This window comes from Metarhizium brunneum, chromosome 1, assembly GCF_013426205.1.
Source record: "Metarhizium brunneum chromosome 1, complete sequence".
Classification (NCBI taxonomy): Eukaryota; Fungi; Ascomycota; class Sordariomycetes; order Hypocreales; family Clavicipitaceae; genus Metarhizium; species Metarhizium brunneum.
In genome coordinates, this window is record NC_089422.1 from 1,321,288 (window position 1) to 1,339,199 (window position 17,912).

General features: G+C 53.7%; 8 protein-coding genes across 8 annotated transcripts; 3 read left to right on the top strand and 5 right to left on the bottom strand.

Moving 5' to 3' along the window:
- Nucleotides 1-22: 22 nt before the first annotated feature.
- Nucleotides 23-963, bottom strand: rhlG_0 (Rhamnolipids biosynthesis 3-oxoacyl-[acyl-carrier-protein] reductase; the record flags this gene model as incomplete). Its single annotated transcript, XM_014686576.1, has 2 exons — nucleotides 23-828; nucleotides 894-963. The coding sequence occupies 2 exons, from the start codon at nucleotides 961-963 to the stop codon at nucleotides 23-25; spliced, it is 876 nt and encodes a 291-aa protein (XP_014542062.1).
- Nucleotides 964-4,232: 3,269 nt separating this feature from the next.
- Nucleotides 4,233-5,683, bottom strand: G6M90_00g004100 (uncharacterized protein; the record flags this gene model as incomplete). Its single annotated transcript, XM_066129562.1, has 4 exons — nucleotides 4,233-4,436; nucleotides 4,502-5,055; nucleotides 5,134-5,449; nucleotides 5,531-5,683. The coding sequence occupies 4 exons, from the start codon at nucleotides 5,681-5,683 to the stop codon at nucleotides 4,233-4,235; spliced, it is 1,227 nt and encodes a 408-aa protein (XP_065985979.1).
- Nucleotides 5,684-5,814: 131 nt separating this feature from the next.
- Nucleotides 5,815-6,105, bottom strand: G6M90_00g004110 (uncharacterized protein; the record flags this gene model as incomplete). The annotated part of the gene is made up of 1 exon (XM_066129563.1): nucleotides 5,815-6,105. The coding sequence occupies one exon, from the start codon at nucleotides 6,103-6,105 to the stop codon at nucleotides 5,815-5,817; it is 291 nt and encodes a 96-aa protein (XP_065985678.1).
- Nucleotides 6,106-7,852: 1,747 nt separating this feature from the next.
- On the top strand, nucleotides 7,853-8,596 carry G6M90_00g004120 (uncharacterized protein; the record flags this gene model as incomplete). Its single annotated transcript, XM_014686578.1, has 1 exon — nucleotides 7,853-8,596. The coding sequence occupies one exon, from the start codon at nucleotides 7,853-7,855 to the stop codon at nucleotides 8,594-8,596; it is 744 nt and encodes a 247-aa protein (XP_014542064.1).
- A 1,322-nt stretch (nucleotides 8,597-9,918) lies between these two features.
- Nucleotides 9,919-10,985, bottom strand: HPGD_0 (15-hydroxyprostaglandin dehydrogenase; the record flags this gene model as incomplete). The annotated part of the gene is made up of 2 exons (XM_014686579.1): nucleotides 9,919-10,850; nucleotides 10,910-10,985. The coding sequence occupies 2 exons, from the start codon at nucleotides 10,983-10,985 to the stop codon at nucleotides 9,919-9,921; spliced, it is 1,008 nt and encodes a 335-aa protein (XP_014542065.1).
- A 785-nt stretch (nucleotides 10,986-11,770) lies between these two features.
- Nucleotides 11,771-13,117, bottom strand: LIPA (Lipase A; the record flags this gene model as incomplete). Its single annotated transcript, XM_014686580.1, has 1 exon — nucleotides 11,771-13,117. The coding sequence occupies one exon, from the start codon at nucleotides 13,115-13,117 to the stop codon at nucleotides 11,771-11,773; it is 1,347 nt and encodes a 448-aa protein (XP_014542066.1).
- Nucleotides 13,118-14,941: 1,824 nt separating this feature from the next.
- On the top strand, nucleotides 14,942-15,955 carry G6M90_00g004150 (uncharacterized protein; the record flags this gene model as incomplete). Its single annotated transcript, XM_014686581.1, has 1 exon — nucleotides 14,942-15,955. The coding sequence occupies one exon, from the start codon at nucleotides 14,942-14,944 to the stop codon at nucleotides 15,953-15,955; it is 1,014 nt and encodes a 337-aa protein (XP_014542067.1).
- Nucleotides 15,956-16,721: 766 nt separating this feature from the next.
- TCEA-B2 (Tuliposide A-converting enzyme b2, amyloplastic) lies at nucleotides 16,722-17,747 on the top strand (the record flags this gene model as incomplete). Its single annotated transcript, XM_014686582.1, has 2 exons — nucleotides 16,722-16,868; nucleotides 16,932-17,747. The coding sequence occupies 2 exons, from the start codon at nucleotides 16,722-16,724 to the stop codon at nucleotides 17,745-17,747; spliced, it is 963 nt and encodes a 320-aa protein (XP_014542068.1).
- Between the last annotated feature and the right edge of the window lie 165 nt (nucleotides 17,748-17,912).

Sequence of the window (17,912 nt, forward strand, 5' to 3'; positions counted from 1 at the left end):
TCCCGCCCCATCCGAATAATAGTTACATGCCCGCTGAGAGCGTGTACCCGCCATCAACCACAACAATGTGTCCGTTGACATACTGGTTGGCGGCCATGAACAAGACGGTCGATGCCATGTCCTCGTCTTTGCCGGGCCTAGCCGCCGGTATTTTACCTTGATACTTGTCTTTCGGCAGTTGGCTTTTCTGAGCCTCGTCGCTCTCTCCGGCCGTCATTTCGCTGGGGAAGACGCCCGGCGCGATGCCATTGACGCGGATCTTCAGCCCTGCAGCTCCAATCTCTGCGGCCAACATGCGAGTGACGTGGTTCGCTGCTGCCTTGGACGCATTGTAGCTGAAGTGGTGCTGCGACGTCTTGACCAGACCCGAAATCGACGTGATGTTGATGACGGTGCCTGACCAGCCAGCGTGTCTCTCGCTGGACGCCTGCAGCAATGGCAAAAACGCCGCCGTGGTGAAGTAGACGGCAGCCACGTTTGTTCTATATACGTCAGTCCAGTTGTCAAAGTCGGACTGCTGAAACAGCGAGTCTCGCAGTTCCGATGCCGACTTGGCCTCGGCCGTCTGGTGGTGGTCCGCCGCAATGCCGGCGTTGTTGACAAGGACGCACAGGCATTTCTCACGCGACTCTATCTCTTTAACGAGGGATTGTATGCTCTCCTTGGAGGACACGTCGGCTTGGATCGTGATGACATTGCTATTGTCATCGCCGAAATGCTGCGACTTGGCAGTGTCGAGCTTCTCCTTTGTCCGGCCTGTGATGTAGACCTTGGCGCCGTTTGCGGCAAGAGCTTGTGCGGCCATCAGCCCGATGCCCGAGCCGCCACCTATGATGAAACTTTCATGTTGGCGACAGGTCGTTGTTGCGGGCTGGGGACAGTATTTGGCTGACCTGTGACGAGGGCTACTCGGCCCTGAAGTTTGAAAAGCGAGTTGCTTGTCAAGGCATCTGTGCTTGCCATTCTGAAAGGGGCGCTATGAGGTCTTGATTTTACAGGAAGAGCAAAGCGGAAAGTCCTCGATTTGATACTCGATGCGAGTAATATCGCTGTGCGTCGGGAAATGGGTGGCATGCTCGTCGGGACTCAGCCTATTTATTCCGTTGCGGCCGTGTGCTTACCTGAAGAGACAAGCGAATCGAGGCAAGTAGCGAGTGTCATACGTATGCCATGAATGCTACATGACAACACCCCGCTGAATCCTCTCCGTATAGATGTCCTTGATTTCTTTTTCTCCTCTGGGGTGTTGAGTCCTGAGTGGCGAGAAGTTATGGAGTTGCTCCAACACTGATGTCACCGCTACTCATCATGACGACAAAAGGTCGTGGGTCATATTTTCATATTTGCATCGGCTGCATTGAACCGGAGATTGTCTCCCGAAGCTTGACGAAAGTGGCATTGCGCGGCAAGACTCTGAGATCATAGTTTGCGGAATAGTCATTTTGGGAAACCTACAGCAATGCACTTGTTTGGCTGTAGCCCGTTGTCCACCCAACAGAGCTTGAGTGACTACTGAATCGAGGCTATAGACCTCGCATAAATAACTGTCATGCTTGGACTATGCTCTTGGGGCGACCTCAAATAGATGACTGAGTAAACATTCTATTTTATCTTCTTCACAAATCCGTTAAAAGAGTTCTTCGTAGCATGTCGGGCAGGCTGAGCATCGCTGCAACCCCGTCGTCGTTCTCGTTCTGCCCGTTCCTCGGTGCTTCATCAGACATTATACTTGCCGCCGAGAGGAATTCCATTTCAGCATTAGTTGCCCGCATCTCATTCCAAGACTCTCCACCACTGTAAATTTTATAACAAAAACTTGATCCTCTAAAGCTACCGCTCGCAACTAGCCCAGTCTCCTGGCACATTGCCGCCGGTATGTCATGCCTCTCGTCGAACCATTCTGTTTACGTGTTCGGCCGCGTCTTACGAAGCACTTCGCTATATGCCCAGGGCTTTGCCATATCGTGGTACGTTCTTTGTCACATTCACTAATTTTTTTTGGTTCAGGTTCACAACTATGCGCGTTTGAGACGTTGGTCCCTGTTAGAGGCAGTATGACAGGAGCTTAACCTCATTCTAGTGACTGTTTCCATGTCAGCAGAGTTCAATGAAATGAAAAGTTAAGTGTTCTTAGATGATACCGCAGGCTCCGTAGCTAAGAGCAGTATAAGGGCAGGTTTATTGCTAGCAGCAGTTCTCATGTCCTGGCCCGTAGCAACTGTTGGCGTCGATGACAGTAGTGGCTCCATGCGTTGGAAGAATCTCTACAACATGACTGGGTTAATTCCAGGTCTGGGAGTTAAGCTCAGACTCGGGGGAAGAATACAGCCCGGGCTACTCGCGACAAAAGTATCTCGTGGTGCTCAATGTCGCTTCTATTAAAAATGCCAGCGTTTAACGTTCTGAATTACAGTAATTCACATAATATAGAGGACGTTTTTCTTCCAGTATAATTCTGAATTTTTTAGACGCGTAATATTGTTCGACATAAAGTCTGTCTAGATATGCTTTGGAGCTAATCAATGGTGACTCGACATCATAATGCCGAAGTCATGGCAGCCCTTCTTTGCCTCATCATCATCATCGAGGTTTGACCGGGAAGCACTCGTGGGACATTAGCAAACTTTACAGCCGCAGTCCATAACTACGCACCAATTATTCAAGAATCTTGTTTACCGTTGCTTCTCCCATTCAATTGAGCTCCTAGGAGGCGGCTTTATACGCTGACAAGCCATGAAAATTTCAATCTACTTCACAGAGAAATTCTTCAGTATATGTATGGCATGCGACTCTTCTATATTTAGCTTTGTTGTGAGAGTGGCTAAGGTCGAGCATACATATTGTCAGCCGTGCATGATACCACGATACAGAGTCGACGCCTGAATAGCGACAAGGCTAGAACGTGTATGTCAACTTTTGAAGACAGATTGGCACACGACAAGGTTCTCTCCTCATCAGCCCATTGGCATCCTCACCTATCAGAGTGTTGATGCCTTGGCCATCAGCCTAGAAGCTGGAAATGGGCATCACTCTTGGTAGGCCAGCTTTCATGAGCTGAAATCCCAAAAGTGTCCAAATTCAAGATTTGAAACTGGGAATACCTGTCCGAGGACCGCTATTACTGGATCGCTCGACTGAGTGACTTGACGACCTGGTTGAACGCACCCGCCATCAATACGGTCACCACGACTGTTTGGCAAACAGCAGCATGAATGCATTACTTTCACCGCATCATGCTCCCAAGTGGATCAAGTGGTTGATGACAGGTGAGCTCAGTGGACGGATGCCGTGCTATCACGACACGTACCGGACGGTTGTGCTCCGTCATTAATATTCACTGATGCGCGCGTAAATGGACAGCCTGCCCCCCGAGAACTGGTGACCCAGCTTATACAAGTCTCAGGCTCAAAACGGTCTTGTGTCAAAACCCACATCGGAAGTGCCTCCGGTAAGCTGGATATGGATCAGTTATTGGTCCGTAATCTTCAAAACGGTCCTTGCATTGCAGCTGTGTCAACGGAAGTATCTCCGGCAGCATCCCAGCCTGTCGTCATTCTGACATGGTCTCAAGTCTAGCCAAAGAAATACGCAGCCCGACCGGAGCGCGGATCGGCAAAAGGTCTCTGCAACATTGGTCGGTCTGTGTTCAGCAGCACCGACACAAGCGGCATCTTGCCGTGCCAGCCCCCAGAGATAAAATATCCGAGCATGATTCGACACTCTGTGGGTACACAGGCTGCCAGATGCCCGAGATTGATATTTGCATTTTGGTTCAGAAAGTATTAGGTACCGAGACGGATGTGGCGGCGAAATGTGCTGTGAGGTTGGGCTAAGCAATAGCAGAAGACAAAACGTCTCGAGATTCGATCGCATGCTATCTTGAAAGATGATAATCACAACTATCATGACTAAACTGTTTTCGAAATTTTGTATTATGGAGAAGTTGCTCCGTATAACCAATCCCCAAAGCCTGCCAGCAAACCGGGCGCCACTGGGAGACCAGCATGGGAACAGAACCACAAAGGCTGGCATAAATGACGAGCGCCTCCCTCGAATGCTTCATGAGGTCTCTCTAAGAAAATGCAAGCATTAAGAACGAAAGACAGTGTCTTTCAGTCCCAGCCAGTAGTCGTCATAAAAATAAGCTACGCCGAATTCACGCTTAAAAACGCCCCTTTTACCAACCCCCTTTGTTCTTCCGCGCCCAATTCTTTTTCATACTCGGCCCACCGTCACGCCTCATCCGCATGGGAAATAACGCCAGACCTGACTTGATCTCTTGCGGCCACGGCAGCATATATCAGACAGATGGCTTGGGCGTCTGGGAGGGACAGTCGACCTCCCTCGCTCTGGAGTAACCTATTTGCCTCGTGCAAGAATCTTTCTGCCAGAACCTCACGTACCGTGGTATCTAGATGCTGCCTAGGGGAGAGGAACTAGAAGACGACTCAGTCTAGTGCAAGTTGAAGCGGGCAGTGGCGGTGCTTTGACGACAACTTACACACTGTTGCGCACAGATGGCGTTGACCAGCAGTGGCGAGCAGGATGTGGCAGCGGCCACGTCTCCCAGTTTCATCTCGTCGACAAATGTGACACGTGGTATTGGGGGGAAAACATATAAATAGTCGAACATGAAGTACTGCGAGATGAGCTCCGATACGACTTCGTCACTTGCGACGACGGACCACGGCAGAGCGCGGACCTCAAAGAGGGCATTGCTCGCCGACTCAACACGCGTGTCATCAGACATATCGGTTGAGGCGGGGGACTCGGTGCACTCCAGGGCGAGGACGTCATTTCGGTCGAACAGTCGCAGCGCGTCGATGGGATTGTGGTTGTCACCGGCCCGAATGTGTTGGAACACCTTGTATGCCTCGTCCTCGGACGACGCGCAGATGTATCCGTAGAGGCGTTGCAGCTGGTGAACGCCCTTCCTCAGCTGCCCGGCTTCCTTCTCCAACGCACTGTATTTCTTCTTGAGCGCCGCGGCACGGGATTCGCCAACATCCGCGTCGTACTGGCAGCTTGTGCCGTTTCGCACGCAGCGGTTGCAGGCTGGTCTTTCGCCATCGCACTGTCCATTAGTTGTCGGTTGGCGAATATCACTACCGGCTCGTGTTCAGGACGACGTACCTTTGCCTTTTTCCGACGGCACCTTTCGCAGGCAATGGGGTTTACGAAACAGGTGGGCAGCGTTGATGCACTCCCGTTTGTATTTCGCGTCCGTCCGCCCGCGTTGCCGGACTTGGCCGTCCCCGGCAGCAGTCTTTGGTATCTGGACCTCATGGCTGTCTGCACCAGGACGAAACAGTGATTCGAGCAACGGATGAAATTCTCCGATGGTGGTTGCTTCGAGGGCTTCGGGGCTGGCGAGAGCACCTGCAATGGAGCTGTCCAGAGGGCTTTGGGGGGGCCGCCGTGTCAGCGCCGATCTGGAAGATGAGACAATCTATCCTGGATTTCAGCTGATTATGAAGACCATCCGTCTTGGGGAATATGATTCTCGAGCAAGCAATCACATTGCACCGACAATTTGTGTCACGATGCCAACCCAAGGGCCAAGAGCAACGACGCAGAGCAACGGGGCTCGACGCTGGTTGGTCGAGGTCGTCGGAGCGGTGGCCGACGCCTGCCAGCCAATAGAGAGGCAAGGAAGCGTCATGCCGCAGGCTGCGGCAGGCATGACGACTCGAGTCTCGACGCTTCACTCAACCAGCTTTTGCTTCATTGCTTCCATGTCCATACCGGAGGGCCCCCACCTGCACAGTGTCCGCTGATGCAGGGTCTCGGTGAGAAAAAGAAGAAAAAAAGAAATTATGTCTCTACTTCTGTCGAGTCTTGGCCATTGATGCCAAAAGCAACGTGAGCTTCGTTCAGAAAGAATCCACGGCCCACGGGGCCCCTCGACGTTCCGTGGCCTTTGAATTCGCCATTGCCGCCTTTGTCAGGAAATGGCTCTTGCCAGCGAATATCTTCGAGAACAGCCCCTTCGAAATCAGCACGGAACAGAGACCATGGGTTATCGTGGGCAAGCCAGCGACGCCATCCTGGATTCCTGGTGGGCTGGGTACGGGCCTGATACAAGATAACGGCCTGGGTCGACATAGCCCAACAAAGAGCCGTGTGACATGGTGCGCCATGGTTCCATGTTCTGGCTGTCCATATCCTTTCAGACAGCGGCCCTCTCAGATAGAGGCGCGGACCTCGGGGCAATGAAGGCAGCCAGCATCCGCAGGAATTCAGCTCGCCGGGGGAAGCCGCCGATCGCGAGCCGTTGATTGGCACTGATGCATACTGCAGACATTCATGTCTCAAAGCGGCTGCTGGTAAAGTGTATTGTCTGTACCATGTATATTCAACAGCAAACAGCTAACCCAGACGAGAATAGTATGCCTGCGTTGTGTACAGACTACAGTGCGCTTGCTCTGCTTTGGTGGCCGGAGGGCGCAGCTGAGATTGGTCAAGGGAATCACAAAATGACGATAGGTGGATGATGGCTTTCCGACTACGCAACGCCAACGGCGCCTGAGACATGGCGAGACATTTGGGGGACTCGGAGAGCTCACATGTCTGTGAAGGTACCCGGGTAACTGAGCGTGCGGCACCTTCCAGAGATCTAATGGTATTTCCAGAGTTTGCCCACACGGCAAGGGCTTCTCCGCAGAGTGAGAAAACGAGGTCTCTGTTTTCGGCGCTCCTCCAACATGGAGCAGCCTCATAGAACCTGCGAACAACCCAAGAAAAAGTCTCACAGTCTTATTTATTCTGAAATCTCCTTGTGCCTTGTGATGGGAATTTTTATTAAACTACCTACTCCGTAATCAATTTTCTGTGCTGCAATGCGGTTTGCGCAGAGCCCGGTGACGGTGGCAGGGTCGATTGTAAAGCACTCCTCATCGATACCCCGTCGCGATCACGCTCATTATTTCTTCATACAGTTAGCTTGACCATATTTCTTGTCCAAGATTGTTTGATAACGTACACCGCAGTTTTTGCAGGTGCAGTCTTGGCCGCAGCTACAGGAACTAGGGCCAGTGCAGTTGCAGGTCGATCCGCAGTCGCAGGGCATTGTATCGATTTGAGAAAGTCGTTCGATATGAATCCAGGTTAGAGTGTGTATTTTCTTACTCTCCAATTTTTTCAACGTGGAAGAAGACTCTGGCGAGCCCGAGTCTTATATGCGACGCACTTTGCCACCACCAGGACGAGCATGACGTAACCAGGTGCGCCATCGACGTTTTTACCTGTTGCCAGAACAATGACGGCACGGTGACGTTATGGCCCGATAGGTCAAAATGTAGATGCCACATATCGAGAAAATAGGCGGCTTGCCTTGTCCTTCTCGCCTTGTGACGGGGTGGTGAAGTTCCAGAATCCACCGTGAACTCTTTTATGAGTCACGATATGGACTGCAACGTCAAATATGCACCCCTCAGAATTCACGTCGTCAAAGGTGAACCAATCACGGCTTCATTTCAAAGGTGTACAGATAAATCATCCTCTAAGGCGTCGTGGGGAGGCCTGTTTGAGCTGTTGCCACAGATCGTCGAACAAAGTTGCCCAAAATACCTCGTGCCTGCTGTCCAACATTGCCCAGGTCAACATCATTGTACCGCCGCCACATCCAGGAAAAGCTATCATCAGGTTTTGACAACGGCATTACGTATGCGGTCGTGACATCACCACAGCCACGCTCGCCACCTACCGTTGTCGTCGAATGTGCAAAACGCAGGGGAATATAAAAGTCATGCATCGCGCCGAAATACATCCCCCTCGAAAATCTCACCTCTTACTCGCAACTTGACGACCAGTTCTTCGAAATAGGATTGCAACAGTCATCACTGCCATCACCATGTGCCCCATTGGCCGAAAAAGTCACAAGGGCCAGCCCGAGTACGTTGCTGCAGTGGAAAAGCCCGGCGTTCCGGCAGGATATCAACCCAACATCATGGGAACTCAAGGCCAGACACCAATGGGAAGCGACTTGCCTGGACCGGCACCCCATACAGCCGGGCCGCATCGACACGATATCCTCAACAAACTCGACCCAACCGTCGACAGCCGTTCTGGAGGGGCACAAGTTCTCGGGCCCGGAACAGGCGCATCGCGAGGGACATACGCACCCTCCCATGGACAAGGCGTGACAAGTACCGTCGCTCAGGGGTATAATGCGCCTCTGGCATCGGGTGACACGGCGTACACGGCCCCTCCGCCTGGCGTTTCGGCCACGGCGCCGATGCAGAATGTGCCAGAGGGCACGTATGGGCCTCACTCCTCACGGATCGCAAATACTCTTGATCCTCGCGTTGACTCGGACTTGGACAGCGGCGGCGCGGCCTACACACATCACCGGCAAGGCGGCGTTCCTGTCGCAAACACGCAGGGCGAGGTGTACGGAGCACAGCAGCCGCGGCCTGCAAATACATGTACGGTTGACCCCAACCTCAGAGGTGCTGCTGCCGCTCAGGGACAAGTCCCAAGGGCAGTCCATGTCGGCGGCACAAAGCCTGGACCTGCGCCTAATACCTCGGGGCCTCACCGAACGGATTTTATGAATAAGCTCGATCCGAATGTGGACAGTAAGCGGGTGATCTAGGGGAAAGAGTATGAGCAAGAATTTCATGTTTTTTTTTGGATATTACCTCTGATGAAGTTGTTGTACTATTGTTCTTTAGTTTAGTATACCAGAATGTTTTGATTGATGTACCAGATCTTGCAAGATACGGTCCACATAATGGCCATGCCTAAACCTAGAAAGTGAGTATTAAGTCTTGAAACTAGAAATAGCTCGTTTCCCAAGGACAGAAGAGGTGAGTCGTGCCTCGAGAATCAAACTGCAACAATCAGAGTATTCTTCTCCCGCCTCTTTGTAGGCAGGCAGCGATGGGGTCTAGGCGTTGAGATTCTTCAACCTACTCGGCAAGATATATCATACCAGCCTACCAATAGCAGGCCTCCTAACTGAAAAGTCGAAAACTCTGACAAATTATTGGGGCTCTGGGACACAAATGTCCTGTTAAAAAAGAATAGTAGAGAACTATGCACGGTGTGAGGGGGTGTACGACACATAAAATACCGGCGCGACCATGTCTGATTTTTGGTTTTTTACTGTGTGAAAAGGACCGATTATGAATAGAATACAGGGCAACGCCCCCATCCATGAGTTTATGAGCCAATTATCAGACGCAACTCGTAAACCGATCTAAGTAAAGTCCCATCTATATGAGTTTTCTTGAGGAGCTCAACGATGCATGCGCCATGTCTTGGCCGGGCTGCCCACATCACGGGCAGACGGTAAATCAAGGGCTCGGGGTGTTTATTCGTAAAATCCACTTTTTTAATACTTTATCAATTTATAAAGATAAATTACTCTAAAGTGTATCATGTTTCTGCGAGGGTAGACGTTTTCCAGGACGCGTTGAGCATGGTTTGGGCAGAGCCAAGTAGGAGCACGGTAGATCCTGCAAGGGACTTTTGAACCCGAGAATTTGAGAGGTAAAATTCATCATGAAAACGGTAGCTGGGCCAGGCTAAGAGCTGAGAACATTGGTGCTGTTTGTGACGACACACTAATATTGTGCTTCGAGACTACTCCCCCGTCCATCGAGTCGGCTGAATTCGTCAACAAGTACCATGGGCAGAATCTCCAGTGTAGATTATCACATAATGAAAGAGGCGCAACTAGTTATAAGCCCAAAAAAAGGTGCTCACACAACAGTGTCTCAAAGTTTGTCAAGGCCACATGATACATCCCAGCCATTATCAGGCGGAAGGACCTGTGTCACATTTTCAAACCCATTTACAAGTAACACAAGCCAAATACCAATAAGATCGAATCTGTAGACACTGCGACTAGTACGTTTTTGTCAATATAAGCATCTCAAAGCACCACTGTCACACGATACTCCCGAATCCGAGCTACTCGTTGCCCCAATCGTGAACAGCCCAAATGCTCTCATTTCCAAGCCACTCCCAGACCATGTTGTTGCCCTCGTCCGACCTGCTAGCAGCTATCCCCCCGCCAGGGCTAAAATCCGGTCCAGCATCGTTATACACTTGGACCCGCCGCGTCTTGTTCCTGCCAATCTCCAGCACGGTTCCGCCCGCGATTGTCTCCTTTTCCATCGCCTCCACCATGACTCGGGCCACTTGCTCCGGGGCGATCCAGCCGTCCTTTTCTGGGTCAAGATTGACCAGCTTCTCAGGGTGCTCCGTCCAGATGGGCGTCTTGACGAGTCCGGGAGCCACGGCGGTGACGCGAACGCCCAGCCTTGGCTCGAGGTCGGCCAGACACCGCGTGAAGCCGGTAATCGCATGCTTTGACGCGCCGTACAGCGGAGCGCGGAAGGTCGGTATCTGCGCGGCGACCGAGGAGATGAGCACGACTCGCTTCGGGTTGTCGACGGACGCCGGTGCCGGTGCCGGTGCCGGTGCCGGCGCGGAGCGGGGGGCACCGGCTGGAGGATGGATCCAGTACTGCAGGGCGAGCTGGGTCGTCCGGATGGGATGCGTCAGGTTAATGTCCAGGAGGGCGTAGCGGCCGGCGTCGACGGCATCCCTGCTCTCGGGAGATCCTGGCGGGTGCCAGAAGTTGGACCAGTGCGGCTCGTAGACGCCGGCTCCGGGGCAGACGATGTCGAAGCCTCCGAATTCCGCGGCCGCCACTTCGAACATGCGGTTGAGGTCCGGCCAGGACGTCACGTCTGTCTTGGCGAATACGGCCCGGGGCCTCTTTGCCTTGTCGCCGTGCTGGGAGACGAGCTGCTGGGCTTCCGGGCGAAGGGCGAGGTCGGCAATGACCACGTTGCAGCCTCTGGATAGGAGGAGCTCGGCAAACGCGTGGTTGATGCCTGCTTATTCTTAGCAAATGACCATGTTGTTGGGATAAAGTGCCGGCGGCGCTGCGAACCAGATCCTGCGCCGGTAATGATGGCCGTCTTGCCTGTGACGGAGAAGGGCGTGGGGGGTGTAGTCGACGACGCCATTGTATTCATGATACCAAGAGCTTGGGCTGCCTCGGATCAAACTGGGCTCGAAAAGATTGTGAAGGAGGATATACCTGGGCAACAGGTTGATGCGGCTGGTCCTTGAATCAAAGGTTGTCGCCATGGCTTGGAACCCCTCATCCGCAAGACAACGGATGGATTCACGGTTCGAGGAACAAGTAGATGCATGATTGGACAGCCAACTCCCCATGGCCCGGCCGAGATGCATACGTGGGCTCAGGTTGCATCCTACATCGCCAACGTGGGGTTTCAAGAGATGCATTGATTGGCTTCGCTGCGTTGGACTGCACGACTTTCTTCATCGGGACATGCGTGCCTGGACTATTAGATAGCTTTGCCAAGTTCTGCCGGGGATGGCAAATAGTACGAACTTGAAAGCCTGCTGTTGACGCCGTCGTGCCATTGATGGAACAGAGCGGGAAACACACAGGATGACTGTCTGCCGATATCTCGAGTGTCTAACAGGCATGTTTGTTGGTACAGACTTCTTACTGTACACGACGACCCCGTCAAGTCACCACAGAAGGCTCATTCCCGACGAATAACTACACGGCGAGTATTCAAATTTCATCCACGGCACAAGGCGTACACGGGACCTATTACTATTAAATAGATACCAAAACACAAGTGAAAATACCGTCAGGTCTAAAAAGAATGATGATTCCTCAGCATCTCCCCAATTTTCATATGCAGACAAACCACACCGATACCAAAGTGCACACGGTCCACGGTATTATATTATAAACCAGAGCACGAATCCCATCCTACGCTGTCCTACGGAGCAAAAACAGCAACGCGTTGATCAACCCCTCAGGTATCCTCCCCCAGGTAGGCGACTCAAGCAGCCCCGAAAGGATTGTAGCCTGCGAGCAAGCACTCAGCCCCTTGCCATCCATCATGTCAATCAAAAACACCAAGGCCCTCGGCATGCCCGTCACAGCCGCCGAGCCATGCGTCGAGAAGAAGTCGCGCTTGTACAGCACCGACGCACCATTAGCGCAGTAAAAATCATACAGCTTGTTGACCGTGCCAACGGGGGAAATCTGGTCGTGGAACGAGTGGTACAAGTAGATGGGGATCCTGGGCGCCATCTTCCCCAGCGACGTCTGGTTCATGACGTCCACAACGGCCGGGAGGTTGCGCACCTCGGTGGTGTTGAACATGGTGATGACGTTCTTGTTGTTGAAGGCCTTGGTGCTGTCGTCGCCGCACCGCGTCTTGATCTTGTTGAACAGCGGCTGGTACTTGTTCCGGATGCGCGGGTAGATGGCGGCCGCGACGTCGGGGTACTCGTTGGCCAGGCCGACGGCGCCGCCGGCGATGAGGCCCGCGTGCTTGCGGCCGTTGATCCTGTCGACGACGGCGGCGATGTCGGCCGGGACGCCGCCGACGGCCGCGCCGACGATCTCGAGCTCCGGCGCGTACGTCTGATGGAGCTCGGCGGCCCATGCGGTGGCCGCGGCGCCCGAGGAGTATCCCCACATGGCGATTTTCGGGTTCTTGCGGATTCGGGTCAGCGCGGGTGTCTGGACGGCGACGCGGATGCCGTCGAGCACGGCGTGCCCGGCGAGCCTGCCGGCCATGTAGGCGGCCTTGGGGCCCTGGTAGTCGGGGATGAGGACGATCCAGCCCTGGTGCAGCGCCGACTGGATGGAGAGGAGCTCGGGCCGTGTGATGGTGCTCTCGGGCTTCTGGCGGCTCGGGGGGTGTGCGTCAAAGGTGTGCGAGGGCGCGCACTGCAGCGCCGGCGCGTTCTGCGCGGGTTGGAAGGAGAGGACTTTGCTGTTGTTCCCGGGCGACGCGATGAGGACGCTCAGGACCGTGGCCGTGGCGCGGCCGTGGCTGTCGGTCGTCCTGTAGAGGATCTGCTGGCTGATGTTGAAGTTGACGTCGGTGAGGCCGAATGGTGAGTCGGTAAAGGGGAATTTTCGGGATCGCAGGAGGGTGCCCGGCGGTAGATGCTCGATGTTTTCGGGGACGGCGTAGAAGGGGTCGGTCTTGGGAGAGGTCGGCGAGGTTGGCGAGATTGTCGACGCCGGCTTGGAGGGGACTGCCGCTGCCGATAATCCAAGGCTGAGAAGGGCGAGAGCCCCGGCTGCTGGAAACCGCATGCTGTGATTTTTGATGTTGGCGTCCAACTATCAGTCAAAGGCGGCTGCTTGTGTGTAGGCAAGGAAACGACGTTGCGGATTCGGCAGTCCAGCAACGGGGTGCGAGGCTCGAGACAATGTGCAGTCACGGCAGTGTTTGGGGCAGATGGGTTCGTATGTGTAAAAGAGTTCGTATTATTTAAAGAAGGAGGGCAGAAAGGTTCTGATTGCTTAAAAAAAAAGAAAAAGAAGAAAAGAAAACGAAAGAAAAAAATTAGTCAGTTGCCAATAAGCGTAGACTTGATTATATGTGGTGTCTGGTCTGAAGGATTTTAGGCTGATAAAGTTGGTGTCAGTCACTCGTGAAATTATCTTGACTTGCATGTAGTAGCTAAACTTAGCACGAGACGGACTCTACTGATGCGCAGCCATGCCGCGCTACCGCAGCCATAAATTTGAGACGGGTCTGGTGGGAAAAGGCAAAAAGAGTCACGAATATAAGCCGATTTCAGCAGTGTCCGGTATACTCCGTACGCTCAAGCTAAATGATGGTGGCTGTGGTGAATGTGGCCATGTCATGGTTTCAAAAATGAGCAGGCATTGTGGATTGCAAATACATCAATCTACTGACAATGTAAGCATTTGATGCTTTGGGGAGTGCACACACTGGTTGACGCTTAAAAGCCAACATTGAAACCTTGTAGTTGCATGAACCTGCTAGGCTCGGCATTGTGGGAATAAGCTCCAGTCTTTTCCCGCTGTGGCACAACGGAAAGCATGAGCTAAAAGACAAGTCAAAAGTATACCAGACATCAATTGATGTATAGATTCATGCACAGGCACCAGTCTACGGCCACATCCGCCGCTGTAAACCTACATATGTAGTACCGAGACCATGAACTCTCTGCTTGGTTCTACTTTGCTCCTTGCCCAAAAGCGGCCTGGTGCTACTCGCAAGTGGCAGTACATTGATTGGCTGGGCTCACACGAAGATGACTCAATTAGGCAAGTCGCACAACTCGCTCCAGACGTCATCAAATTCCACGACCGAGGCCACTTCACTTCCCCCGTTACCAAGATGCCTGGCTGGACATTTCAGCCCGTTTAATAAATGCGCCATCCGCAGTCTCTCATGCAATGCGTGCCCGGTGAAAGCGGCCCACTGCACATGTCAGGCTATTGAGCAGCCGTGAATCACGCCAACATGTTCGCTCCGAGTTCCCTCAGTGCCGGCAGGAATCTGCCATGCAGGGTCAGCAGCCCGGTACTTGCGTGTTTCAAAAAATACATCAAAGGCGCTGTTCTGCACGTGTGCGCTTCTCTGCTGCCACCGGGCGGCCGACCAACGCATGGGGACGTGGTGACTCTGTGACTGGCCTGATGTCTTCTCTTGCTTTCACAAGGCAGGCAGCGCACCCGTCATCCGATGCAGATTCCAAGTTGAATAGGTGTACATGTAATGTTGAATAGCTGAAACATTCATCGAAACCCTTGTGAGCCTCTTTATTCCTACGTCATTATGCAGCGGGCTTGCTTGTGTGTTGGGGGTTCCAACCACATGTGTGTCCAACACAAAGAGAACAGCCGCCATTTGTGCACCCTCAATCCGCAATGGACGGCCCACGCTTGTTTGTCATTTTACATGTTGATATAGACATATTCACACCTTGTTTTCGGACGTGTTGGCGCCTTGTTCGCAATGGGTTGGAGCTCTCAGAATACCTATTTAAGCTTGACGGCTCCCCTCGCGTTGGGATAGGCAGCAAACGTGCCGGTACTTGACGCTTTTTGGCAAAGACAGGCTCCTACGGTCCTACCCTTCACAAAACTCATCGTCAACAAACCATGCTAGGCCTCTCCATGGACGAACTCAATCACGGGTTCTGTCCGCAACCAGGCTGTGAAACCTACTACTACGACCGTTGTCGGATTTGCGTGCCGCCTCACTTGTGCGAAGTGCACACCCCAGAGCGGGATAAGCAGCGACACGGACGATTTTGCGCAACAATCCGGCAGCAACGAGCCCTGCATGAGCGGCTGAGACGAGAGGCTGATCAGCCCACCCAGACACGCAGCGGCGTCTGTGCAGACCTCGCCGACGCAACCTATGCATTAGTCGACCTGCTGTTCCAAGCATTCTATCCGGGGCCGTTGCCAGCGACCACATACAGCGACATAATCAAGCTCTTAAACGACGAGAAAATTAAATTGTTTTGGAGTGACGACTTTGCCAGGTTCGCGGTTCCAGCACTCTACATATTCCAAAACAAAGACCAGGAGGCTTACGCCCGTGCAATGCTGCTCATGACATCGGCCTTCCAGAGGGACCACCGCGCCAGTGGGCCGCCGCCCCCAATCAGCAGCAGACAAATAGTAGTGTACTCTATGCTTGCAGAAGCCAGCGCATACATCATCCGTTTAGACCAGTGGGTTTACCGCGTTCCACTTGCCTTGCTCAAACTTCGACTCGTTCGCGACCTGCGATACCTGCTGCACCACCCACAAGAGCTTGAACGTTTGCGAGAAATCAGCCTCCGCGAACATGGAACTCTTTGTCTCAGGCAAGGCGGGCCAACTAGATCCTACATGAAACAGCTTGTCCTCACGGGCGACCTTGCCCTACAGATTATCAGCTTGGAGAATCAGATACGGGCTTTGGCGCGGTTTGAGCGTTGGCAAGTCTTCTGGAGGTACATGTGCTACCCAGAAGGTTGCGCTTGGCTTCGTCAAAACAGTACAGGGGGGCTTACCCGGGTAATGTGGATGTGCCTCCACGTCAACCACTACTCATGGGTGGCTACGCCTGGAGCATGCACAGAGATGATCAACTTGTTGGAGCTTTGGGAGGGTATGCACTAGACAGCACGGCACCGCGCTGTTGTCAAGGTGCTGCTGAGTCATGGAAGCCGGATAGTATTCCATGTGGCCGACACTGCCACACTTGAAATGCGAATATACTCGGTTGGAGGCTGGGAGGAACTATTGGATAACTCACATGGAGGTTGAGAAGAGTTTCAACAACTCTGCCAAAAGTGGAGGCCGCACACAAGTGCTGCGAGCTCTGGATTTGGTATTGGCATTGATCTTCTGTTTTTGCTTTCAACAAGCAAATCTACATACCAGACACTCTTTTGATACAACTTGACTTTGCTCTATAACCGTCTTATTCCCGTCCGTCTGTCCACTGCAAGGTGCAAACCCCAAGTTTGTCGTTGGCGCGTAGGCTACATACATCATTTTAACCATTCACAGACACCAGACCCCAATACAACTTTAATTCGCGAATCAAAGCATCAGCAGCCAGCGATGCATCTAGACATGGACGAATAGCCCGCCGGCGGGGCTCGCACCTCGGCGTCTCCATCAATTCCGCAGTGACTGTGTGGAATCATTGCCAATTACTAATGACGACATGCATAGAGTCTGGTTTAATAATTGCTGACCCATCTGCGACTACCGTACACATCTGCCGACGCCGCGGAATAATAGCCTGCAGAAACACTCACAGGCATCCTAGCTCAAGAACCTTTATAAGTAAAAGCCCAATAGCCATTCGTGTCACGAACACAACTTCACCACATCGCCCATCCAAACCCGAGCCTCGACACCCTCACACACATTCACAATGGCCTCCAAACTCCAGGGCCTCAAGGTCCTCCAAACGCCCTACAAAACGATTGCCCACCACGAAATCCGCACCGACGTCCTCGTCCCCGAAACGCCACTGTCCGGCAAACGACCCGTCATCGTGCGCTTCCACGGCGGCGGCCTCGTAAGCGCTTCCCTCTCTCCCTCTCACCCTTCCAACACCAGACAAAATACTAACCTGCCCCAGGTCATGGGCGACTCGCTCTACTTGCCCTTCTACCCCCAGTGGCTGACGGACCTCGCCCTCGCCCACGGCGCCATCATCATCTCCCCCAACTACCGCCTCCTCCCGGAAGCCACGACGCCCCAGATCTTCCAAGACGTAGCCGACTTCTGGGCCTACATCCACTCGCCCTCGCTCGCCTCTCTCCTCTCCTCGCAGTCGCCCCCCGTCGAGGCCGACCTCGCCCGCGTCCTCGTGACCGGCGACTCGGCCGGCGGCCTCCTCTGCCTAAGCACCGCGCTCACGTACCCGCGCGACGTGAGGGTCGCCGTCGCCACGTACCCCCTCGTCGACCCGGGCGCGCCAGAGTTCACAACGCCCCGTGAGAACCCGCCGCTGGGGAAGAGCGTCCCGGAGTCGGTGTACGACGACGCGCTTGCCGCGGCGGAGGGCGGGCCGGCAGAGAGCTCGGTGACGTCCGCTGCGAGATTGGACTTTATGCTGGCGGCCACGCAGCACGGCCGGCTGGGCGGCTTGTACGCGCGCGGGCTGGAGGGCGCGGCGCCCGCCGAGAGGAGGGTGTATTTCCCGCCGGAGGCGCTCGAGGCCGAGGGCGTGAGGCTTCCGGTGGGGGGCGTCACGATACTGCAGGGGAGGGACGACAGCGTCGTGCCCGTGGAGTCGGTGAGGCGGTTTGTGAGGCGTGCGAGGGAGGTCGTTGGTGATGAGGGGGTGCGTTTGGCAGAGACGGATGGCGAGCATGGATTTGATGTCGCCTTGCGGTATGACGGGTGGCTGAAGGGCGAGCTGAAGAGGGCAGTCGACTCATGGTTGGAGTGAGCCGCTGCAGGTTTTGAGGAAGTACTTGCAATGAGACGGTATTTGGTCCTTGTTGCTTCACGTGTTGGTTGTGTCGTGTCGTGTGGCCGGTGATTTGTTCGGCGGGCTTCGGAATAAAGTGCATGCAATGGCAGCTTGTGCATTTACGGATTCTACAGTACACTG